Below are 27167 nucleotides of genomic sequence, written 5' to 3' on the forward strand. Positions count from 1 at the left end.
GGAACCCTCATTACAGCCCCGGAGAACCCCTGTGTGTCCATTGATATATTTGACAGTGGCAGTCCCCTCTCACGGATACAGGACCTAGTGGCCCCAGTGTCAATGAGAAAGGTGTACTCCTTGCCATTTATGGCTACCATCACAGTGGGTTCCTCGTCTGGCCTGTGGGTTACCGATAAGACTGGACACATGAGACTTCTCCTTGGGCACCTTCATTGGGCATATCCTCTCATGTAGTTTTGCTGGAATGGGTTTCCTCCCCTCACAGTTACCCCTCCTTGTAAGTTCTGGTGCTGCAAGGTGGGCTGCACTGTCTGCTGTGGCCCATACTGTATTTGGGGCCCTGATTGCTGTAACTGCTGAGGCTGTATCTGTGGTTGAGGCTGCAGTTGTATTTGGGGCTGTGGGAGATATATCACTTGGGGACTCGTGGCAGGTTGTGCTACAATGCCACCAGGCGGTACCATTTGTTGGCCATAATTTGCCCTTGTCTGGTTGCTAAGTTCATCTTCCTTTTTAAACCTACAGTCTCTAATGAAATGTCCTGTCATCTTGCAATAGTGGCATGTCTGTCCACTCTGGAATGTGTTTACTCAATTTCCCCCAAACCTTCCTCGCCCTCCTCTTCCATTATTCCTGTTATTGCTTCTCTGGGCATACTGGTAGGGTTGCATTGGGGTGCCTGAAGGGGGCACTCCCAGGGTCACTGCAGCTAACTGGGTGGTGGCAGTCCTCTGTTTTCTTGTACAGTTTCTGCTGGACCAATTTAGCTGCTGCTTTCTTTATTTTATCTTTCTCGCTCTTTTCCTTTTCTTGTCTCTTCTTACAAAAATGTATTATGTGTGCTTGTATCTCTATCCATGGTTTGGCCTCTAAGGCCACTATATTATCTAATTTATCCTGCACTTCAGCTGGCAGACCCCTTTTCACTATATTGTAAAATAGTATTGCATTCTGTCCAGTTACATCCCAACTCTCCTCCACTTCCTGTGTCCATTTTTCCTTCATTCTGCTAAGGAATTGGGCTGGGTCCTCATTTGGCTGCATTGTTTGTGCCATAAGGGACCCAATGTCTGGCCTGTCTGGATACATTTTCTCAGTTGTTTCCAAACAATTCCTCTTACTCTATTAAAGGGTGCCCCATCACATTTTGGGTTGGTCAATGCCACATCCTTTACTCCTGCCTTTGTGAACAGTAGATCTGTCTCATCTCCTATAAGGGAACTTAGTAAACTCTTAATGTCCCCTATTGCAAGTGAAATCCCTGCAGTATGTTTTTCCAGAGCTGCTATCCATCTCCCAGCACCCTCAGCAAGTTGTGGCAACAGTTTTTTTTAGATTTTCTTTGTCCATCTGGGGCCATGGTATATACTGAGGTGCCCCTGGGCCCCTGAATATCAAGGGCAGTTGTGACAGGACTGTGGTCCTATTGCCAGTAGGGTTACGAGAGTCATACTTATGAGCATATTTCTGCCACACTCTTCGGCTTTTCTGCATATAGGGATAATTCCAGTAAGGATCCCCTGTGCCCTGAAAAATGCACATTTCTGTATTAGCCATGTCTCGGGGTTCAAAGGAACCCTCTTGCGGCCAAGGTGTCATCTGTGATGCCAGTCCTTCTGTCCAGCCTGCTAGGCTGTCAGTAAAAGGGACAACATTATACCAACTATTTTCATACTGAGCTACTATTTTATTGGGTGTCAAATTATTGCCAGGGCATACAGGGAATGCACGTGCCATGTCTTTCCTCAGTGTCATTTTTCCTGCCATATCAAATGTTCCCTTTCTCTCATATGGGCGTGCATGCGCCCCATCAAATACTAATGTCTGTAATTCTCTTGGCTTCTTTTGTAAAGTCTGTCCTGTCTTATTGTTTTCTTCTCCCTCACAGGCATATTGTGACTGTTCCCTGTTATGGTCCTTGTTGGACTTTTTTGCTTATGCAGGTTCATCCCCAATCTTTTTGCCTCCTATCTTTTCTGACCTGTTGCTGTTGGCTTTTGAACTCTGAGCACTTTACCACTGCTAACCAGTGCTAAAGTGCATATGCTCTCTGTGTAAATTGTGTGGTTGATTGGTTTATCCATGATTGGCATATTTGATTTACTGGTAAGTCCCTAGTAAGGTGCACTAGAGGTGCCAGGGCCTGTAAACCAAATGCTACCAGTGGGCCTGCAGCACTGGTTGTGCCACCCACATAAGTAGTTCTGTAATCATGTCTCAGATCTGCCACTGCAGTGTCTGTGTGTGCAGTTTTAACTATTAATTCGACTTGGCAAGTGTACCCACTTGCCAGGCCTAAACCTTCCCTTTTCTTACATGTAAGGCACCCCTAAGGTAGGCCCTAGGTAGCCCCAAGGGCAGGGTGCAGTGTATGGTTAAGGTAGGACATATAGTAATGTGTTTTATATGTCCTGACAGTGAAATATTGCTAAATTCGTTTTTCACTGTTGCAAGGCCTGTCCCTCTCATAAGTTAACATGGGGGCTACCTTTAAATCTGATTAAAGTGTAGATTCCCTTTGGGATCGGATGGACATGTGGAGTTTGGGGTCCCTGAGCTCACAATTTAAAAATCCATCTTTTAGTAAAGTTGATTTTAAGATTGTGTGTTTGAAAATACCACTTTTAGAAAGTGAGCATTTTCTTGCTTATACCATTTCTGTGACTCTGCCTGTTTGTGGATTCCCTGTCTGGGTCAGTTTGACAGTTGGGCTGGTTGCACCTCACACTAGACAGTGACACAAAAGGAGCTGGGGTGTAGTCTGCATTTCCTGATGAGCCATCTGTGCTACAAGGGAGGGGAGGAGTGGTCACTTACACCTGAAAGGGCTGTGCCTGTCCTCACACAATGCCGCCTCGGACCCCCAGGTGAGTGTCTGGGGCCTGGCCTGGGGAAGGCAGGATTTTACATTCCAAAGAGACTTTACTTTGAAGTAGGCCTACTTCAAAGGAGATATTGGGTATAAGAAGGGCACCCAAAACCACAGACTTTAGAACACTTCTGGAAACAAGAGAAACCTCTGCCTGGAGAAGAGCTGAAGAGCTGAGGAAAAAGAGCTGCCCTGCCTGTGACTGTGCTTTGGGGAGCTATCCTGCAGTTGCTGCTTCTGCCAGAGTAAGAGGGCAAAGAGTGGACTTTGTGTGCTTTCCATCTTGAGAAGAAATCTCCAAGGGCTTGATTTAGAGCTTGCCTCCTGTTGTTTGAAGTCTCAGGGACAGCAAAGACTTCTCTCTGCCAGCACCTGGAGTCCCTGGAGAGACTCCTGCTCTGACAAGTGGTGCCCTATCCAGTCCCTGGGCTCTTGGAAGGAAAGCTGGTGGAAATTCAATGAAATCGACTTCGGACCGACGCCGCTGCTGAATCCCGTGATGCCGCCTGCAACCGACTCCGTGATCTTCGCTGGAACGCGACGACCTTCGCAGGCCCGACGCTGCTGCAGCCCCGCTAAAGTCTCTGACTCCGTGGAACTCGCCGCACCACGTCGTGACCGACGCCGATCGAAGTGCGCGGATTCAGTGTTTCGCACAGACGCCGCGATCCCCGACTTTGCGCATCGACTTGTTTTCACTCTTCACCAAAGGTACTGTACTTGGGGGTCTACGCGACTCTGTGTCCGGCACCGCTGGTGTCGGCTTGTTGGGAACGACTCTGTCACGACGCCGTGTTAACACCTCATGGAAGCATTTTGTGTTTCTAAGCGCTATTTTTGAGTTTAATCTTTAAAAATTCATAACTTGACTTGTGTATGTCGGATGTTTGTTGTTTTGGTCTTGTTTTGCTTAGATAAATATTTCCTATTTTTCTAAACTGGTGTTATGTCCTTTTGTAGTGTTTTCATTAAGTTACTGTGCATGTTGGTACAAATACTTTACACCTCACACTCTGAAGTTAAGCCTACTGCTCTGCCAAGCTACCAAGGGGTTAAGCAGGGGTTAGCTGAGGGTGATTCTCTTTTACCCTGACTAGAGTGAGGGTCCTTGCTTGAACAGGGGGTAACCTGACTGTCAACCAAAGACCCCATTTCTAACAGTCCTCAAGAAGGGACATTCTTTTAACACGTTCAGTGATGTCATCTAATGCCCACTCTGATCCTTTGTAGGATTTTCCTAAATCCAGATCTTCTTCACCTAAGCTGCTATGTGTGGAGACTGTGTCCTCTAGTCCTTCTTGTTCCATCATTTGTGGCCCATTGAGGGCCCTTGACTGCCTTAAGGGCCCTTCCTCCTTTTCCCAAGTAGCTCTTTGGTCTACCCGTCCATCTTCCTGCACTGTGACCCCCTTGCCTACACTATTCTCCTCTGCTGTGTGCATGAAATCCAGCACTCTGGGAGGACTTTCTGGTATATAAGCTAACCTTCTTGTCTCATTTTTAATGTTGGTACTTGGTTTTTGCAAAACACCTTCTTTTTTTCTAGCCCCATCCATTCTATGTGCCTCTCTTGACCCCCTCATTAGGTATACCTTCTTTTTTACTTAGGGAGGACATCTCATCCTCTAAATGAAGTGTAAATGTGGCATCTACTGTCCCTATGTATTTAATACTGTCCCCACCTAACATTTCCCGTGGTGTACTGGCCATTTGAGGACATGGAGATGGGTGGACATATTCTCTATGTTCAGAAAAAGATTCTAATGGTGGGCTATATTCTGGGTCTGTATATCCCACAGCAGGGGGATGTGAAGAGGTGGGTAGTGAGTGTGGTGTGCCAGGTTGCATCGTATACATGCCCTGTACCTTTGCACTGCCTAACCTTAATTGCACGTCTTGATAGGGGGGTGGAGGAGCCGAAGGGAGGGTCTGAGGCTTTGTCTTTGACTCATTCATATTTGTTTCACAAAAAACCCTCCATAGGTCTGGTGTGATCTTCCTTTTCTCTAGTTTATTTCCCTTGAATTTACTCTGTAGGAAGGTGGCCATGTGTTCTATTGTTGTCAAATGTGCCCTCTTTGGGCCACGCATGTGCAAGTTTTAATGTTGCTTTGTGCCATTCCTTACAGTATTTTCCTATCCTGTCCTTGTCTCCCGAGAACACCTTAACCATGTGTTCTAAAGGTGACCCCATGTCTGTTTAGTGAACTTAATCCTTTATACTATATGGTTTACACTCTAAATGGACTTCTGTTTACTTTCTGGGGTATTTCCAGACTTCACATAAACTGTTACTAGGCTGTGAAGGTGAAATATAATATATATATATATATATATATATATATATATATATATATATATATATATATATATATATATATTAGGTAGGTGCATTTATGTGTGGCCTAAGTGGTTTGTTTGCCTGATACAACAAACAATAATGTTATTGTGATATATGTACATGTTTATAAGTTACTCATATCCAAAATGCCACACTGGGAGGTCCCTAATAAATGCATACAGTAGGAGGTCTAATGCTAAATATGAGTCTATTATTGCAGGGAATTCACGTGACTGTTGCCCTTGGTTCCACTGAAAAATTGCAGTGACTTCAATATATTCACTTTCTGGCCACAAGGTGGCACCAGTGTCACACATGAAAATTTTTTAACAGAATATTTTAGAGGCCTTCAAAGGGGTGCCTCACTCTTGGAAAGAGTTAAATCAAACTCTGTTATTCTAATCATGCGAAGGTCCTGTTCACATCTATCTGAAAGGTAGTTAAATATATTTGTATGTATAGTAGCTGATAATTCTTCTATTTGTATACCCTCAAGATATGTGTATATGTCCTAGTCTTTATTGTTTGATGATTCATCTTGTCTCCAGTCTTGAGGCGCTATAGTTTCATAATGGGGATAATAGTTAGTAGTGTCAGTATTTGTTATGGGGTTCATGAGGCTACTACACTACATTTAACTAGGAGGACAATGTCCTTATATTAGTTCTTTGAATAATTATTTAGAATTGTCTAACGGTCATTTCTCTTATGTCATTGTAGGTTGTTTTAAGGCCTAGAGGTGATATACTATAAATACCTAGACATTCATAAACTTTTGACTTAGAAATAAATGATTCTACGTTATTGATATTACTGGTCTACTAAGGTCAGTTCTGTTGCAGAGGGCGACAGCCTGACCGTTATAAAAATGAATAATTAATTCAGGGATGTGGAATTAATTAGTTGGCTTTTTTGGGGACATTTGCTCAATCCAGTCAATTACTTTACTTTTGAGTATACTGTTATAACTTAACGTTCATAAGAATAGGAGGTCTGATAATTATTCCTAAATTATACACTAAATAACATAAATTTATATATTGTGATTATTATGTGGCCACATTTCTATCTATACATGCATATACATACACAGTAATTCTTAATTTCATGCTAGGGCGAACAAAATACTACTGGTCACTTCCCTCCGGATTCATAGAGGGGACAACTTTTTCACTATTTCCAACTACAGATTGTGACTTCCAGACTTAAGGTCTGGGTTAGGTTGACTTGAGTGTTCTTTAGAACATACATTGATTGCTCAGCCCCAGGTCCAACATTACTCTTGACCACTTTTGACTTACTTAATCAAGTTCCCTATATCTTCCGGACTTACCACCAGGATCCCTTAATATTTTATCAATTCATACACAATCTTGCATGCAAACACCAAAATTATATACATTACAGTGTCAAAATTGTAAATGTCTTTATAAAATAAAAGGAACAGACCACGTACTTTGTCCACCTTCCTACCCCCACCTGAGTCCCATCTGTCCCCAGGAAATCAGAGATTTTTACATAAATGTTGGCATCTCCCTTATCTCTTTAAAAAGTGCGCAAATCACCTCGTGGAGACAGGTAAGGCCCCCAGTACAGCAGTTGGTGAGATCAAAGCAGAGCTCCTGGCTTAGCTGACCAATATGTTAGAGGGAAATCTGTTAATAAAATAAGACAGATCAATTTGACACAATAATATAGGTTTAATCGATTTTCAGCTGGGAACAACAGGCAGTCTCAACATAGAGGACATGACTGAAGTTCAAAGTTCTAGTTCACAAGCAGTGGTATTTATACTGTAAAAACCACAAAAAGCTATGCTGACAAGTTCAGCATTGACGTAAGCAAGAACAAGCAGTACAGATAAGATAATAGGGGCGAGGTACCTCTTGACAAGAGCACATGCACGATTACTGGTCACCTCATGGGTGGGTAAGTAACATTGACGTCATTCTGCATCTCTATCCTTTCTGCACAACAAGTGATTATATGTTACATGATGCTCACGGTAGCCCTGCCTTGTGCAAATGCTTATCTGACCCTTACACAGTTCCCCTCAACAAGATATGAATGACTTGTGGTTTTTAGGACCCTTGTGCTAAGGCAGGATACACCCTTTTGTTCCACCGTGTTCGTGCTAAGTGAAGATTTTGAAAGCGACAGTTGTTGCAGCTTTAAAGAAAAACTCTCATTGTAATGTGGCTTGGGCCTCTTGTGTGTTTCAGCACAGCTAACTTAACAAAGCAGCATGTGTATAAGTTTCCTAAGTAATACGTGTTTGTTTGTCCTAAATATGACCTGCCTTTTCTATTGAACCCACAGTCTGTCTTTTTTTTTTTAGCATGTCATGTATTAAGCCTTTCACTACTTATATTGGTTTACAACTATCCCTAGCCTAAAATGTTTGTATCGGGTTTGGGAACTTATGTTTGTATGTATGTGATGTATATGATATGTTCCTATTCTTCCTACATCAAAAACATTCAACTTACAAATTGTTTAAAAACAAAGTAAGCATAGATCAAGCTATTGCAAATAATAATCTTTGAACCTAACAGGTGCAGAAACATTGTGATGAGATCTTCTGCAAGTGTACTCTGCAATGTTGTTAGGCGATGGTCTCATGTGCATTGCAACTGATGTTGCTCCTTGATCAATACTGTGTGAATAGGAATTAAAAGTGTGAGAAACTGCAGATTGGTCATTAATTTCATTAGACCTATCTTCAGAAACATTGCCATCACTGCAAACAAGTGCTTCTACAACAGGACCAATACTTGGCTCCCTCATGATGGTAGGTTTACGTCCGGTAACCAGATCAAACCATCATGAATTATCATAGTGATCACCAGCATTTTCTATGCCCTTTCCTTTAGCCACAGACATTTTTTGAGCTTGTTCACATGACACTTTAATAAGACTCCTTCTGCACTACCCCTTAGTATTTAATAGAATAGCTCCCTTAAAAACTTTTACAATCCTATAAGAGTAAGAGAACTTAGATTCCCCCTTCCTCACTCTGTTGGGTTTTTTGATTATAACCCATCCATCTTCAAAGTCAACATCTTTCACATTGTGTTTACTGTTAAAGTAATCCTCCATATTTTTTTGTTTGTTTATATTTTCTTTGTCCTTGAGTGGTACTACATCTTTCATCCAGTCTGGATACAGAGCACATCTTGAAATGCAATTGTGTAATAGTTTGAAAGGGGATAACCCTGTAGTACCATATGGAGTAACTAAATAATTCCATGTTTTTTCGTCTCAGAAATTCTGCTACATTAACCCGAGAAGTAAGCGCAGTTTGAAAACCTTCTCTTAAAAATGTGTTAACATGCTCAACTTGGCCTTTGGATGAAGGAGAATACAAAGCTACTTGCAAATGCTTGATTTTGAAACTATCAATAAATGATTTCATTTGTGTAGACTTAAAGGGTATCCCGTTGTCTGCAACAATTTCCCTGGCTAGTCCCTCAATCTCAGATATCTTAGTGTGAAATGATATAAAAGTTTTGGTGTCCGGTAAGGAAACAAAATCATAATAATATCATTTTGAGAAATACTCAACTAGCACAATCATGTATCTCATGTTGCTAGGTAAAAGGTCCTGAAAAATCCAAGGAAATCTTTTACCAGGGACTACCTGGTAGAGGTACAGCACGCAAACTAGATTCAACAGGCTTCTAGTGCTTATCTGAGACGAGACACAGCTCACACTCATCAAGCCATTTGCTAACTTGAGCATCTAAACCTGGCCGCCAATAAAGCTGTCTAATATTACTTGAGGTAGCTAAAAACCCCAAATTTCCTTCATGAAAAACCTCAAATAGAGATTTCCTGAGATCTACAAGTGGTACTAGCAAATCATGTCTGGTTAGAAACCCATCAACTAATGACAGTTCATCAGACACATGATCGTAATGTTTCATACTAGAATCTAGATTTCCATCTTTTAGCCATCCCTTTTTAACAAATTTGAGAACTTCCTCTAACTTCCTAGCAATGCATCTCTTTCTAGGGCATCCAACCGTTCCTTCTTTGTCACACCAAACTGTTGTCCCTCACATCCATCTCCAGTAAGCGCCACAACACATTCCACATCATCAGATGGATTACTTTCATCACTTACTTTCAAAGGCATACATGAGAGACAATCTGGCCTGGAATTCTTCCCACCAGGAAGGTTCTTGATACCAAAGATGTATTCATGAAGTTTTGACAAAGTTCTCACCAATCTCGCTTTACCTGCTCTATTGCCTTTGAGCGTATATAGTAATGGTTTATGATCCATAAAAATATCAAATTGTGTGTCCCACAGGTATGTCTTGAACTTTTCTACAGCCCAAAAACAAGCCAATGCTTCCCATTCTATCATGCTGTAATTAGATTCCGTGACACTAAGAGACCATGAAGCAAAGGCAATGGTTTGTTTCTTGTTATTGATCCACTGAGAACGCACAGCACCTAAACCCATTTGACTGGCATCAACCATAAAAAAACATGGTTTCCCAGATGTAAAAGGTGACCGTATAGGTGCAGTAGTTATTAAATATTTGAACAGCAAAAAGGCTTTTTAGGCTTCTTCAGAACAAAATAATTTTTGCCACTTCTTTATAATTGATCTTTATGGTTGCACGACAGTGGCATACCCAGGAATAAAAGTGAGTAATATTTACAAAGACCGAGAAGTTACCTTAAGCTGTCTTTGTTATCTGGTGGAGTGGTATCCTGTATCGACTGCACTAGGGATAGCTTGGGTTTAATTCCCACATCAGAAATGTTATGACCCAAATAATCCAATTAACTGACTTGAAGCTTGCATTTCTCTTTTCTTAAAGTAATGCCTACCTCAGTACATTTTTTCAGTACCTTCTCCAAAATCAAATTATGTTCTCTGGTAGACTCAGCAAAAACCAGAACATCATCCTGAAATGCTTGAACCCGCTTGCTGCAGTGGCCAAACCTAGAGGCATTCTTAAAAACTTGTAAACACCAAACGGGCTAATGAAGGTGGTAAGGACTTGACTCTCTGCAGCAAGTGGAATCTGATGAAATGCTGATTTTAGATCTAACAATGAAAATACTTTGGACTCACCCAAACTGGCAAGTAATTCCAGTACTTTGGGGTGGGGGATGGCAATCATTTAATACATTTTTATTTAATGTACATATCAGTACATAAACAGATCTCACCAGTTTTCTTCCTAGCAGTGACTACTGGGCTAACCTAGTCTGACGATTCAGTGACTTTTATAACTTCTTCTGAACATAACTTCTCCAGTTCCGACCTTACACTTATGGGAACTGCTCTTGCTTTGTGCACAATAGGAATAGCATTTTGTTTGAGCTTTATACAGTGTTCAAATTTAGTAATGTTACCTATTTGTTCTGGAAAAACTTGTGGAAATTTAGAAATGATCTTGTCTACTGACAAGTCATCCTCAGTTTCAATAAATGACACCTGAAAGTCTGAGAGTACAACAGGAGTGTCAGAACCCGGAATGAGCATTATAGCTTGATCCTTCCACCTGATAATATTTCTCCCTTTCACCGCCACATAGATCTTCGCAATAAACCCTTCTTCCTAAACAAGTAAGAGAGTCAATAAAGTAGCCTAGCATTTGTATATCTTGTACCCCAAATTCCTTAGGACTGACATCAGAGTTAGTTAAAGGGGGATTCTTCCATAGCTGTTTGTACCAAAGATCTGAAATGATAATTGGGGCCCCTGAATCAGCCATCATTGTTAAACAATGATCAACTATTTTGGCTTGGCACACTGGTCCTTTAACTTTGAGTATGTCTCTGTAGATACCGTCAAAACAACGTTGGATACATCATTCATGTATTTAACTCAATACTGTTAATTCTCGGTTGTGTTCTAACGTTCCAGCAACCGTTTGAAAATGTCCAATTTTACTACAGGTATGTAGTACCAAGTTTGAGAGTAGTATGTTGGTATGATGTTTTGGGGATGTTGGTTTGTATAGTGTTGGAGTGGGGTGATCTGGAACTGCCTAATGCAGATTCTGAGAGTGGGTATGTTAGAGTGGTCTATCATAACTCTTTACAATGTATGTGCCAGTGAGGATGGAAATTAAAGAGGTCCAACAAGTATGACCTGTCTTCTGGGAAGGGGTGCCTATGATGCCTGCCAGCCCACCCAGTGTTCGCATACAGTGATGGTCTTGGCTCTGCATCCACGCATTCCATATCTTGTGCATTTGTTGTCAGTGATTTATGCCTTGGGTTGTAAGATGTTTTCAGTGAGCTATGAGATGTGAAGGATGGGAATGGCTAGATGAATGGGGTTGAGCCCTAGAGTCAGCAAAGGTGCATATTTAGGTTTTATGAACCTATCAGACTGTTCTAAGTTGAGTTGAGGAGGGGACGCAGAGGGTGAAGTTCACTGAAGGTATAATTAGAACTGGTGTTGGTTGGCAGTCAAAAGGCTACAAAAAACAAATGCATGCGTTTTTGGGGGGGTTACTTTTACATAACTTTGTTGTCCTATCAGCATCCACAATCACTAGCTATGGGACTGTGGGAGTGGGGATGGCAAGGGATAAATGGTTCATGAACTTCGAGGAGGATGTAAGACAGTTATTACCTCCAAAATTAGTTTTTAAAGGAGTAACAATGAAAGTCTGACAGAATTATCTACTTGGAATTGACTTTACTCAAATTTCAGGATATGCTTAGTTGCAAAGGGATGATGGTGAAGGTGTACATCTTTAGACAGCCTCTTTACTTACACTCTGTGATACATGATAGCCACTATTGTTTTTTAGGGTCGAGCCTGCAAGTGCATGCGCTAGCGCATACGTCTCACATGCGAGACTCTGTGTACAGTAAAGAGCTTGGAGCCCGCCTGTTGCTTACCATTTGTATGATTTGGGTGGCACTCTGGTTTACAGCCTTGTAATTCGTCACTGAAGACCTGGCATTATTTCCGTTCCTCTGTATGGAGCAGGGACCAAGCACTGACTGATTTAAAATCAGTGCCTATCTGCCCCCGACTTGATTGAGGTACTGTTTTGTTCTTTTTAACTGCTAGTACCATGCAAACAGGCATGTGACTGACAAAAACGTGCCCAGCAGGACAAACATAATTGCTAAGTTTTATTTTTTATAGCTAACTTTCTTTTATTTTGCCAAGTCGTCTTTTCCCACTTTGCACTCTTGTTTTCTTACATTTTTGCTTGTGAGTGCTGTTCTCAAAAGATGCAGATTATGTTGTTTTAAATATTGTAAAACAACATTGTTTCTTTGGTATGCGTAATTTCTGAAATGATGCTTTAACATAAAATTGTGCAATACACCCCAGTCCATCCACCCTACTACAATCCACCTCACCCCAAACCACACCACTCCAACCCATCCTACTCCGATCCTCCCAACCCATCCCACCCCAGTCTAATCTGCCCCACTCCAGTTCACCCCCACTCTAATCCAAAGCAATGTACACCCCTCCAAAACAATCTGCCCCACTCCTATACAAATAATCTGCCCCACTCAATCCAAAACAACATGACCAATTCAATCCAAAACAATTTGCCCACTCCAAACCACCTTACTCCAATCTGCCCCACTTGAATCCAAAACAGTTCACCCCACTCCAATTTGCCCCACTCCATTCCAAAACAATCTGCCCCACTCGAATCTGCCCCATTCCAATCCAAAACAATCTGTCCCGCTTTGCATGCCTCACTCTGCCCACTCCAATCCAAAACAATACACCACACACCACTCCAGTCCACTCCATCTCACCTCAGTCCAATCCAATACTCCATCACAATTCACCCTAGCCCAATCCACCCCACTCCCATCCAGTTCACCCAACCCCATTCCACTCCCATCCAATCCACCTCACCCTAATCCAGCCCACCCCACCCCACCCCAATCCAGTCCAACCCACTCCCATCCAATCCACCTCACCCTAATGCAATCTGCCTCGCCCAATCCAATGCAATCTGCCTACTCCAATCTGCCCACATTGATCCGAAACAACCCACTCCAGTCCAAATCAATCTGCCCGACTCCAATCCACCCCACTCCGTCCCAGTTCACTACAATCCAGTCCACTCCACACCAGTCCAAACCACCCAAATCTAGCCCAATCCAGTCTACCCCATTCCAATCCAGTACACCTCACCCCAATCCATTCCATCACACCCCAATCCACTGCAGTCCAACCCAGCCTACTACAATACAACCCACCCCGCTCCAATCCAATACAACCAATCCACACACTCAAATTCACACTACTCCAATCAAGTCCACTGCCACCCAGTCCACCTTATTCCAGTGCATTCCACCCACACCACCCCAATCCATCTCCTTCCAATGCAATCCATTTAAATCTACCCCACTCCAGTCCACATTAATCCACCCACCCTACTCCAGTCCAGTCCATCCCACTCCAAACCACCTTAATCTACCCCGTTCTAATCCAGTCAAACCCTCTCCAATCCAAACCACCCTACTCCAATCCAATCCACCCCACTCCAGTCCACCCAATACACTCCAGTCCAATCCACCTCAACCAATCCACTCAAGTCCACCCCACTCCACCCTACTCAACTCCAGTTCACCCCACTCCAATCCACCTCGCCCCTATCCAATCCATCCCACTCAGTCCAGTCCATCTCACTCTAATCCACTCCACCCCATTACAGTCCACCTCACTCTAATCCAATCCACCCCACTCCAATCCACCCCCTCCAGTCAGTTCACTCCACTTCAGTCCACTCCTCCCAACCCTACCCGTATCAAGTCCACCCCAGTTCAGTCCACCCCACTACAGTCCACCCCACTCTGATCCAATTCACGCCACGCAGTCCAATCCACCCCACTCCAATTCAATCCAGTCCACCCCTTCAGTCAACTCCACTTCAGTCCACTCCTCCCCACCCCATTCTACCCCAATTCAGTCAACCTCACGCCAATCCACCCCACTGCAATCCAATCCACCCCACTCCAATCCACCATTCCCAGTCCACCCCACTCCTATCCAATACATCCACCTCACCCCACTCCACTCTCACCCCACTCCAGTCCACCTCCACCCACTGCCCACCCTGCTGCATTCCATCCTGCTCCAATCCACCCCAATCCAATTCACCCCACCCCACTGCAACCCAGTCCATCCCACTGCAGCCCACCCCACCCCAATCCACTCACTACAATTCATCACACTCTTCTTCAGTTCACCACACTATATCCCTATGCAGTCTAATCCACCCAGTAAACATCCCACCCCAGACTAATCCACCCCACCCCAGTCCACCCCATGCCACACCAATCCAGTCCACCGTCTGTCAATCCAATCCATCCCACTCCTGTCCAATTTAATCCACCCCACTCAACCTCACTCCAATCCAATCTACCCCACTCCAGTCCACCCCACCCCTCTCCCTCCAGTCCTTACCACCCACCCCAATCCAATCTAATCCACCACACTCAAATCCACCCCAGTCCAGTCCACCTCACCCCATTTCAATCCACCACACTCCAGTCCACTCAACCCTATTAACTCAATCCAGTCCACCCCACACTACCCTGTTCCACCCCACTCCACGCTACAACACACTCTGCCACCCACTACCTCAGTCCACCCTATTACCTTAGTCCACTCCAACTCACTCCACCCTATTCCACACTACTTCACTTTACAACACTCTCTGCCATTGAACCACTGAACTCTGTTCTCCTATACTCAACTCTTTGACACTCTGCTTCACTCTATGATACTCCAACAAATCCATTTTACAACACCCTACTCCCTCCACTTCACTCTGACACTCCATGCCACTAACTTTTAGCCACGCTGGTCAGCAGCCACACTGGTGTACAACATGGCAAAACACATTGCCAAAGCCAATAGCTCTTGTATAGGCGAGATCTATTGGCTTTGCCAATGCTTGTTTGTTTTGATGTATACCAAAAAAGGCTTTGAAGTGGCTGCACAATGACACGTCGGTGCAGTGTAAAATTCTGACACAAGCAGACCACCATCCATTTAATACGAAGGGGCAAAAAGCCATAAGTACGATTAGGCGCTTATCAGCCCACTAAAGGAAGGACTGGTGTTTTGCTTTCACTAATGACCGAGCTGTCAAAAATCTCTGGAATGCACTTCTCAGTTCAAAGAAGACATTTATTATTATTTCACAACAACGTTCCTAAAAGGAGATTAGCTTGTTGAAAGCACACATTTATAAATAGTCATAGCAATGAAAGGAAAACATACCAAAATTATTCTCCACTGCAATGTACACAGTAAATATATGTATTTATATTATACTATAATGCAAAGCAAATAATGAAGTAAAAATTAATCATCGTAGGGCCTGTCAAGCTCTTCATCTTTCTCATGCCAGCAAGACGATGACCCCGTTCGACTGCGAGAAAGAGATCGCCACCCTCACAGGACAGATATCAGGCATCTGACGACAAGAATCCTGATTGAGGTCACTCACACCCTCTCACTGTCGCACTGGGTCTTTTTATATCTTAAAAAACCAAAAGGAGCTTTGTGGAAAAAAAAACCCTCATTTTGTAATTCAAACATGCTGGCTAGTTTAGGTCCGGGTTGAGAGAAACCGGTTGGAACTGGCCAGTTTCCCAAGGTGTCTCTCCCAAGCCTAGGCCGCTCCCTGCGGTCCTTAACATGCTGACTGACTACCTCCTCCATATTATGTACTAGCTCTTCGGTGATAATATGTCCTAGCCCTTCGGCGAGAAAGAGCACGAAAACAAGCACAGTTTACAATGTGGAAAAGTAGGAACAGCTTTTAACATGACAGTGTCTAATGCTATGATGAAGTCTATAGGCAGCTAAACTGAATACAAAATGTAGTCTGCAACTGGTGAACACTGGACAGCTAATCCAGGTGCAGAGTGGTACAACACAAAGTCAGTGGTCAAAAACACGTATTTCACTACAACTACTTACTCAAACCACAAGGTCCTTAGAGCAACTGACAAAAAAAACTGCCTTCTGAGATGAATAAATAACGATGGAGGTTTTTAACACTTCACTAAACACGATGTGGGCTACTGGAAGGTATGGCGAGGCAGATTATGGCAAGGTAATATTCCAAGTGTGATTATGGATGTTGCACTCTACTTTATTGTTCAGTTTTGAAGTTTGTTGTGCTCAGGTGTACTTATCTTATTAAGAGTGAACGTCTCTGACAAGGTTTTATATTTCAGACCCCCTTGAAGAGCATAACATTGCCTCCGTCTCCAAGACAAGCAAAATGCAAGTGAGGTTTTAGTAAACTTGTTGCAGGCTTGCTGAACAGAAATAATTACCATCCATGCCCACACTCCCTCTTGTTTGTTTTTTGTTCTAATTTCCAGTGTCTCGAAATCTGTTTGAATAACAGTCCACCTTCCATAACAATTAATCTTCTAACAAAGTGTGACAGAATCGAAGGATGAAGCAGGAAGTACTCTACACCTGAACCACCTCTTTAACAGGTATTGCACAATGGCCTCTGTACTATCAGCACGGTTGCCTTTGCTCTGGTGTGCTTTCGTGCATGATAAGCTTCTTTGTGCTGGTTGGTGGCATACTTGTTTGTATAAGGTTATGTTCTTTGTCTGGTGGCGGCCTAATATCTAACCCTGTACTTTTTTCACTTAATCTCTTGCAAAGGTACCATCTTCTGTGGGAAAGGAAATGTCATGCATTTAAGGTAAACAACCCCACAGCACATTATTTTGTTGATGTGACACTTGTCATTAGTTATCTTTTGTCTAGTATTTTAAACTTCTTATGAGAGAGGTCTTTCTAGTATACAGTAGATTCACACCTTGCTGAAATTTTTTAAAATATTTGTAGCAGGAGTATTTCAGGAGAAAACCCAGATCGCTTTTTCCTAGAATAAATGGTGGTGGTTGTGTGTTTTCCCCTTTGTACACCCTAGACCAGTGATCTTCAAACTGTTTAATGCCCCCCCCACCCCCCCGGGAAAAAAACATCAGGGCCCTTTACCAAATTTTTCACAGTTATCCTTATAAATTGGCAATGTTTAAATGTGTCTAGACTTATTTAAGCATTGCAATTAATTCCTGTTATTGTTTTAAAAATGCAATCAAATACATAATGCCAAACATACTGTTCTGGTCAGGGACGCCTTACTAACATGTAAAAGTATCTGCAGTGTGATTATTCGGATTGGGGCTGGGTGTTTTGAAGAGTATTTGGAGTCCCCCAGTTTAAAGCCCCCTGGTCTAGACCATCAGCTTGACTGAGTGTCAAATCATTATTTGTTTAAGATTGGCCACCGCAGAACGGTGGAACTCATTCTGGCCAATGAACTCCTGCCCAAAACAAATATTGACACCTCAGGGTATAACTGATAGGCTCTAATAATGTTTTCATACAGTGCTATTGCTATAGCTGTGTAGTTTAAGAGCACAGTTATTACCAGATTTTCCTTTTGCTCACTTTGAAGGAAGAACTGCTGTGTTGGCTCTTGTGCTTTAAAAGTCTCACTAAGACGTCAGCAGCATACACCCAACTCTTAATTATAATTTGTAAGTTAAGCTGTGATTAGACATGCACAAAAATGCTCGGAATAGTTCAAGTGGTATGAGACTTCTTTTAAGAACTTTATGTGTAATCGATCACTACTCAGGTCTTAGATTCACCGGAATATACAAGTGTTCTGTGTTAAGAAGGCGGTACCCCCAGTCATAACCTTAGTCTTAAGGTTTATATCGCTATATAAATGCTGTTGTATGTAATCAAGTTGACTTTGAAATGTCAAGTACATTATAGTCAAATTGAAATAGTCAAGACAATAATGTTTTGCCGTTCATTATTACCTGTGACAATTTCAGAAATTTAAAATTTTAAGGCATTTTTAGGTCGAAGCCTGTTAGGTAGCGCAGCTGGCTGGTTGTGATAAGAGATCTTGGGGACATTCTGAAAGCTTCCTTGGGAATGCACTCCCACCCACTGCTTGCCATTGGCTTTGTAACTCACATTTGCTTACTTTGTTTGCTGGATTTATTTGTTTTAGGATGTCCAGTATGTCTTTCTCCATCTTGTAGAGCAAAGCCTGTCTACCATATCCTTCCACAAGTTCTCCCTTTCTGTAAATAGGCCTTTACATTTTGTTCTTATCTTGTCACATTTGCTGTGTTTTCAAAGACAGAGGTCAAATGTTAGGCTCTGTCTTCTGAGGGAGGTTGGTGTGTAGTTTTCTTTGTCTGCAAAATGAGGGGATTTATGACAGTCTTCCTGGGTATGAACATTTTTTTTTTCTAGTGCACAACAAAATTTAAAAGTCAGTAAATGAACTGTGCAAATATTTCATAATATATCGGAATTAGGAAAGCACAAGTGAAGCACTTATTAATTCTAAAGTTTGGTGGAAACAAAAATATTTTAATACACTCAAAATAAATCAGTACACTAAATGATGTCTGTGATGGGGTTCCAGTGGCGACTCCAACCAGCTTCAGCGGTTCTGCTCACTCGGAGATCCCCGATAGGTGCCCCGGGGAACCTCGATGAGCAGCTCTGACTTAAGGGAGAACTGCTTCCGGTGTCTGAGGACGTTAACCAGGAAAAGGAAGAAGACACAGGACCTGAGGAAGAAGAGATAGCGCAACAGAGTGAAGACGCGCGGCCCGAGGGAGGCAAGAGAATGCGCAGGAAGGAAGACCCGGGACCCAATCGAGAGGAGGAAACGTGACAGAGTGAAGACGTGGGATCCGAGAGAGGCGAGAGAACACGCAGGACAGAAGACTCAGGACCTCATTGAGATGAGGAAATGCAACGGAAAGAAGATGTGGGACCCGAACAAAAGGAAGGGATGCACAGGAAGGAAAACGTGGGATCCGAAACAAAGACTTTGGAAGAGTCTGCCCAGGGAGTACCTGAGGACGGAGGAGGACAGCTCTGTGTGGACGCCTGGGGAGCTAACAAAAGAAGAATCCTTGCCAGGAAGCCATGCCACGTTCCTGGAGGAACGTGGCTAAACAAGGTTTGGTATTTTTGGTATAGAACCATATCGCACATTAAAATGGGCGAGGGAGGTGAAAAGACAATGGGAAAAAACACACCATATGTGTGACGGCTGAGGTTTATGGTGATGGGCCCCTCATTAGACACTTTACCGCATGGGGTCACTGCCTGGGTGTAATCACCAATAGATTAATAAAACACTCCATCGGTCATTCAGGGGCACCTCCTCGGTTTTCCACCCCCATAATCCCAAGACCTGAAACACTTACCTGACTCCGGTTCCTTGTTCCTCTCACCCTTCCTTCAAGCCAGAAGACATCACCAACCTAGGAAATTCAGAAAGGAAAGGACGACCGTAAAAAGACTACCTTAAAGAAGAGAGACAATAAATACTCTGAAGTGAGAACAAAAGAGAAAAAATAAAGAGAGCCCACACTCGGAAAAAACGCCTGGTGATTCCTTCTTTGCAGAATTAACCCATGTCAATGCCATTTCCACACATTATAATTTGCACGTTGTATAGTTTTATCAGTAAAACTGTATGTGCAAATGTAATGGTGATTTCAATTGAAAATGTGTATTCTGTAATCACAGTGTGCTAACACACCATGAATACTCCACTCTAAGCTGCTCCACTCTAAGCTGCTCCACTCTAAGCTGCTCCACTCTAAGCTGCTCCACTCTAAGCTGCTCCACTCTAAGCTGCTCCACTCTAAGCTGCTCCACTCTAAGGTACTCCACTCTTTGCCGCTCTACTCTAATACTCTACTCCACTCTATTCCACTCTGCGTCAATCTACTCCACACCACTACACACAATTCCTTCTACGCCACTAAACTTGACTTTACGGCACTCCACTGTACGCCACTCTACATCGCTCTGCTACTTCACTCTACACCACGCCACTCTGCCCCTCCACTCTACTCTTTGCCATTCCACTTGACAACACTTTACTTCACTCTACGCCGCTCCACACAACACTCCATATCACTCTATGCAGCTCCGTTCTATGACTCCCTACTCTACTACATACCACTCGACTGTACGCCACTCTATTCCACTCCACTTTACAACATTCTGCTCCACTCTGACACTTTTCTACACTGTACTCCTCTCCACTCTGCGACATTCTATTTTTCTCTACGCCCCTCCACTCTACACTACATCACGCTATAAAACCTTTATTTTTCAATTTTGTGAAACAGTACAAAGAAAAATCAGCAAGCAGTAGTGTGTATGGGGTAAGAGGAGGGAAACATAGCTCAGTTATCTCTATGAAGTATACATTTCCGATGTTACTGGGTACACAATACCCCACAAGATACAGCCAGACTCATACCTCAGCTTTGGCTCAACTGAGACAGGACTCCCCCACCCCCCCTCCCAGTTTCCCACCCCAATCTACTTTTGTCAGAACTATCACTATTCATCGAGTTGGCATCCGATTCCAGATCTACGAGTGTGTCACACAGGTCTTTCCAGTCCGACAGGTCAGCAGTCGCTTTATCATCTCGTCTGTTGAGTTTTATATGGGTTTCCTCCGCAAGAGACCATTCCAAAATATCTTTGTGCCAGTGCGACATTGCAGGCGCCTGTAGTCCCATCGATGTAATTTCGACCCTGTGCCTGGCCAACACCAACACTAGTTATAAGAATTTGTATCATATCTTTCTACCTTTGGTCATTTGACATTGCCTAAGACACCGATGAGAAAGACCATGTTCACATGCATGGTTCTTGTTATGTCAGCAATGACCTGTCTCCAGAAGTTGTGAACCTGACTGCAGTGCCATGCTAAGTGTAGAAAATCAGCGCCACTGACACCACAAAGAGGGCACTCATCTGTGCATTACAGGATCATGCGCCGCATGTCCTTGAGGGTGAGAAGTCCTATGGAGGAAGTTGTAATGTACTAGCTTAATGCGGGTGTTATACAAGACAGAGTTTAATTTGCTGACCTGCGTCCAGTCACTTCTGTCTAGTGGGGGTGTCTGATTTCAAGTCTCATGCTATGGAGGCCCGGGGAGGTTGCCCAGCTGCTTCTGTGCGCATAGCTCTGTATAGCAGTGTTACCAGGTGGCGCCCTGAGCTGCAAGTTAGTAAAATCCCATGTGTTTGTGAGGGGGTAGGCGCTGCAGGGTAAGTTGGCCAGGTAACTATTTCGACCAAATCAGCATGATTCAAAAAATTATCAGGGCTGAGAGTGAATTTCTGGCATCCTTCCTCAAAGTCTCTCTGGGGTATACGTCTCCGACCTGGGCACGTCCACCCTTCTGCCATGCCTGAAAGGACATATTTTCCGTTAATTGCCGGACCGGTTTCAGTGCCCATACTCCAAGTTCCCTGTGGGATGGGGCTCGCTTCAGAACAGTTTGTACAAATTGTTGCCAAATGTGGGCCGTTTGTCGGACTATACATGGGAGATCCCTGCGCTCTCCATCAATAATTCTGGTAAACGTTCCTCTGCAACTCTACCCATCATTAGCTGTTACACCCAGTTCTCATCAGGGTCTAGCCATCTGGCTGCATTCTGAAGGTGGGCGGCATAATAATATAGGTCAAGATGTGGATTTTCCAGCACCCCATCCTCAAATCTTTTAGTCCGTGTTGTCAGGGCCATCCTGCTGTGTCGGCCCACCCATAGGAGTGACATAAGAATCTACAAGACTTTACTCCTCTCTATGCCATTCCAATCTGACTTTCCACTCCACATCACTCTACACTACTCTGTTTCTGTCCAGTCTATGCCCCGCCACTCTGCTCCATGCCAATAACTTTTAGACATGCTGAATAGCAGCCATGCTGGCGCACAACATGACTAAAACACATTGGCAAAGCCAATAGTGCTTGCATAGGTGAGACCTATTGGCTTTGCCAGTGCTTGTTGTTATATGTATTCTTTATTCTAACTGTACCTTAATAACTCCCCAGAACCACTTAGTGCTTCCAATCCCTGAACACGGAAAACCCTGAAGTACCATTTAATGATACCCTCTCTGAACTCTAAAAACCTTACCCCTTAACGCAATTAATCTCTGAAGCCCACTAACCCATTATCATCCCTTAAATGTCCCTTTAAAAATCCCTTAAGCACCCTTACTTGTATCATAAAACCCCTCATTACCTCTCCTTTGAACCATAAAATCCCCAAACTATCCCTTAATGAAAGCCTTCTCTGAATTTCTAAAAACCCTCAGCTGTCCCTTAACTGAACCCTGAAAACCCTTACCGTGACTTAACACAACCCTTCATGAACCCTAAAAACCTCTTACTACTCTTTACGCTACGCATTCCTGAATCCTTAAAACACAGACCCACTCTGTAATGCTACCTACCCTTCCTAGAACCCTAAAAAACCTTCACTACCTCTTAATGCTACCCTTCCATGAACATTAAAAGCCTCTATATGGGTGTGGAATTTAGTAAAAATATCTACGTGTCCAAGGAACAGGTTGCTTCATAAATCTACTTGTCCTGTATAAAACATCCACTTGACCCTTTGGTGCCACGTAGTGGAGCAAAAATTATGGCAGCAATCTCATTATATAAAAGCTCTATTATTGCCCTTTCTGATTATGCCAGTGCTCATACTATATTAGGGTTTGAATTTTAGCAATTTCCTTATTTTGGCAACTTTCTACAGATTTACATATTTGGGCGGGAGAAAGCGTTAAGCAATAGCTCTAGGGTTGGCATGCCGTTTTGAGTCTGAAAACCTACCAAATTGCTAATTCTAGAGGTTTTCACCAGCTCTTCTCTAATCTTTCCCATAGTGAAAAATGTTGGAAACTTACTCCTGACAATAGCAAAAGTAAAATGTCTTCCAGGGTTGGGAAAAACATAGTTGCAGGGAAAGTGAACTTGTAAACGCTCCACAGATTTTGGTATGAGCAAATCTATACCTGCATATTTGCTTGTGCTAAAAAGCAGTTTACAAATACTTTCTAGGAGTACATTTCCTGGCCTACAGCTGTACATCTGCACTAATGCAAGGGCATATACCATGAGTGCACATTTGTGACTTTATTTAAGAATTGGGCCCTAATTAGGTCTGTAATTAATCAGGCTTTGTTTTTAATTAAAATTCAGTCTGTCCACCAGCTGTCTGGCACTCTTTCACAAGGAGCATATTGCACACAAAGTAGTTTTGTTCAGTGCCAGGGACTACGGTGGCAATGTGTGCTTTTTGAGACCAAAAAATATTATTTCATTTTGACAGTGTTTGTTATAATGGTGAGGGCCTGGTAGCTCCTGCAAAGTTTTACAAAAACCATATCAAAACAAGTCACATTGACAAAACCAAAAGGCTGACCACCAATATCAAACCTATGGGCTTTGCCAGTGTTAATTTGTTTTCATGTATCCCACTATCTTGTTGAAGCTGGCTGCACTTATTTTTCCATCAAGAATTATTTTTGGAAATACTAGCATGCATCAACACATTTTACTAAATGATGTGTCAAAGAAATGTTGCCTACAATTTCACAGTAGTTTAGCAAAACATTTTTCCCTAGTTGCTTTTTTTGTGATCATTTTATTTTTTTAAAGCAAAGGCTCATCAGTTTTGCTATCAAGCTTCTGCAGATATTTGAATCTAATAGTGAGCATTCTGGGAGCATTGCATGTAGCATCATATTGTTAAACTTTACAAATCCGTGTACACATTTTTACTCTGGAACCACTTTCAATCCGAGCTTGCATTTCTTAGCGTGCTCACCTGAATAAAGCAGGCTTTGTGTAAATGATCCATTAATAAAAATTCTAACAGCATGGACATATAGACACAAAAATTACCTTACGTGCACATAGTGCCCTTCCCTGATCCGCAATGTGGTACTGTAAACTGGCAGCCAAAGAGTGTGTGCTGCTGGGGGTTGGGCCTACTTGTTCCAAGGACAAAATAAACATGAAAAACTGTTGTCTTTGACCCCAGACAATATGTTCTGGGAGTCTGGGCTATGGGAATTCCACATCCCTGCTGTAACTAACCCTTAATGCTAGCAATGCCTGACCCTTAATACTATCTTTCCCTGACTTCTAAGAGCCCCTTATTAATGCCCTACCAAGTTCCCACAATTCCTAGTACACTTACTGTTGCCTTATAAGGCACGTTTTTTAAAAACATTTCTTTTAATTCTTTTTTTTTCAGTGGGTGACTTTTGACAACACTTTTTTCCAGTGCTGCTGATACCATACTTTGTAAGAAGTATGTTAAGAATGGCTGATGCTGTATGATTTTGTTTCTGATATTTGATGATAGGAAGTAACCACACCTAATGCCAGAGAATCAATACCTGCTTTCAAGACCCACCAAATTATAACTTTAATTAGAACATTGGAATGTCAGGGGCTCCATTGGAGACAATGGAGTGCCCCAGGGCTTTTACTGGATGCTAAAAGCCCGGAGCGTCAACATTCCAATGTTGTTTGTTCACAGCAACAGCTGTGAACAAATTCCTCACTGACCCCGAGGGGATTTTAATCTAGTGGCAGAAGGTTCTAATATAGCAAGGCGCGCTCCAGCGTTTAACAAGGGAGCGGGCCTTTAATGGCCCATAGAGCCCGCTACTGCGGGCTCTAAGACTATTAGAATATTCTGCCACTAGAGGGCAGAATGTTCTGATAAAACAAAGTCCTCACGGACCCCTCCAGCTCTGTGAGCCCTTTGTTCACAGCTGTTGCTGTGAAGAAAGAGAACATTGGAATGTTGACCCTTGGGCGTTTACCAGCAAGTAAAAGCCTGGAGCACTTCATTGTCTGCAGTGGAGCTCTCAACATTCCAATGTTCTAATAGCCCTTCGTAGCTTAGCTATACCGGGAATTAGAACATTGGAAGTTGGCAGCTCCATTGAAAACAATGGAGTGCTGCGGGCTTTTACTGGCCGGTAAAAGCCCGCAGCGCCAACATTCCAATGTTCGCTTTGTTCACAGCAGCAGCTGTAAACAAAGCCTCACGGAGCCCGAGGGGATTTAAATCCCCTCGGGCTCCATGAGCAATTTGTTTTTTTAAATAGAACATTCTGCCCTGAGTGGCAGAATGTTCTAATAGCCTTAGAACCCGCCGTAGCGGGCTCTACCGGCTATTAAAGGCCCTTTCAAAAAATTATGCTCGGGCATTCAACGCGGGAGCGGGCCTTTAATAGCCGGTAGAGCCCGCTACGGCGGGTTCTAAGGCTATATTAAAGTCTTGCTCCCTTGGTAATGCTGGAGCAGGCCTTTAATGGCTGGGATAGCCCGCTACAGCGGGCACTAAGGCTATAAGAGACTGAGTCCTAAAATTTTCAAAGTCCCATTTGAAGTGCATTTCATTACAGATAAACTGTTGTATTGAGTTGTGAATCCTAGTTGGGATTTCGGTAATAACTGCAATTTGTTCTTAAAATTTCAAACCGTAGTCTGTAGTTTTCAGAGCTGACTTATACTTTGATCCTTTGTTGAATTTCTCTGTTCCCCTTATCTTATGCATTGCTCACTCAGTTATCCTTTGGGGGTGAAAGCAAGGGCTTCCCATTAAATGTGCTTTGTAAGTTTTTTTTTTCAAATCTTTACTTAATTTTGTTGAATGTACTGTATGTAATCTTTTTTTTAATATGTATGTGTAACAATTTTAATGAATATCCTCACTACATTGATTCATTTCTGTCTGGAGTGTGGCTGTCTCTGTAGCTCAGCACAAATCAAATCTAAGTCTTTTCTTTCATATCCAGGTGTTTACATTTAATATATTTAATCACTCAGCCACGGATTGACATCTTTGTTTTAACGTAACTACCACAAAAACATTTGCTGACTCTGAGTATAGACTTCTTCACATTCTGTTACACATTGGTGCAAACTAACTCCTACTGTGCCCCCGTTCCATATCTCTATCTGTCACTCCCCCAAGCCTTTCTTTTCCTTGCTTATCTTAAACATTGTGATGTGAATTTAGTAGTCATTAATACTATTCAAGAAGGTATGGTGTTGGCAGTGTCTGGACTTTGGACCAGTGCACTCCATTCAGCTCAATCCTTGTCTATTTTCTCATCTATTCTTATTCTCCTCTTTGCGGGTCTTCTGTCTGACCTCTCTCTTGCATCTTCTTCACCCAGTTAGTTACAGCCAGTGTGACTACTCTACACTTTCAACCTTGGGCTTAATTTTCCCTTCATCCGATCAAGTAGAAAATACAACAGGCATTATTTGGACCCCAGAGCAGGCATTTGTCCCGTTAGTGGGTGTGTTTTATTGCTGATCTCCTGAAAACTGTTAATCAGTGGTTGTGAGCAGACTTTATTTATTGTGTCTGTGTCAGCAGTTGGAGGCCCGCTGACCCACTTGTGTAAAGTTCTTCTTCTTAATCTCAAACTGGGTCTTAGCTCTAGCATCTCAGTGCATGCTAAGCATGTGTGTAGCCTGTGTGCAGCTTGCATAGTGTATACAAGTGTGCCAAAGTAATGGAGGCCTGCAAATTCCATTTTGGAAGCCCTTGTGCTTAAGATGGAGGTGAAGTTGTTTTTACAGGGAGTGCCCTGCAAAATACTAAGAGAACTGCTGTGCAATCAGAGGTGGTGTCAGACTAACAGCCACCTTCTCAAAGTTAAGGCAACATCACCTGGAGTCTGGCCTTGAAGAAAGAGCCATTCCTCTGTCCTGTGGCACCTGGAAACAGACCTGCCTGTGAAGAGAGGGAACAAGTGCATCAATCCTTCAGAAGGTGTGATCAGCCAGTGCCAACAGAAGCTGCTGGCCACAGGATTGGAGTGGGATTGTGTAGGCAGTCTGTACCGTGGCTGAGCCGATGTGAACACAAATGTACGGCGTTGCTGTAAACCCCAATGTTGTGCCTAAGTAGCTTAAACTGTGACACTATTATCAAGGGAACTACATTGCTCTGAATTTGAGTGTTGCACCTCAGCAGATGGACTGTGCTGCTGTTACTGACCAGGTCTGTGCTTACATGCCGCTGTCCAGTACGTCATAGCTTCATC

At 43.0% G+C, this 27167-nt stretch overlaps 1 protein-coding gene across 3 annotated transcripts in view; it reads left to right on the top strand.

Annotated features, from left to right (window-relative positions):
• Positions 1-27167, top strand: part of PRDM4 (PR/SET domain 4) — a 120992-nt gene that overhangs the window by 10104 nt on the left and 83721 nt on the right. For 2 of the 3 annotated variants that reach the window (XM_069227926.1, XM_069227927.1), the window contains exons 2-3: positions 16578-16697; positions 16876-16915. The exons of the other annotated variant lie outside the window; for it this stretch is intronic. In XM_069227926.1, coding sequence (XP_069084027.1) covers positions 16905-16915 — 11 coding nt within the window. In that variant the 5' untranslated portion in view covers positions 16578-16697; positions 16876-16904. The remainder of the gene's footprint in view (positions 1-16577; positions 16698-16875; positions 16916-27167) is intronic. 3 annotated transcript variants of the gene reach the window in all.

The sequence above is a fragment of the Pleurodeles waltl genome, chromosome 4_1, assembly GCF_031143425.1.
Source record: "Pleurodeles waltl isolate 20211129_DDA chromosome 4_1, aPleWal1.hap1.20221129, whole genome shotgun sequence".
NCBI lineage: Eukaryota > Metazoa > Chordata > Amphibia > Caudata > Salamandridae > Pleurodeles > Pleurodeles waltl.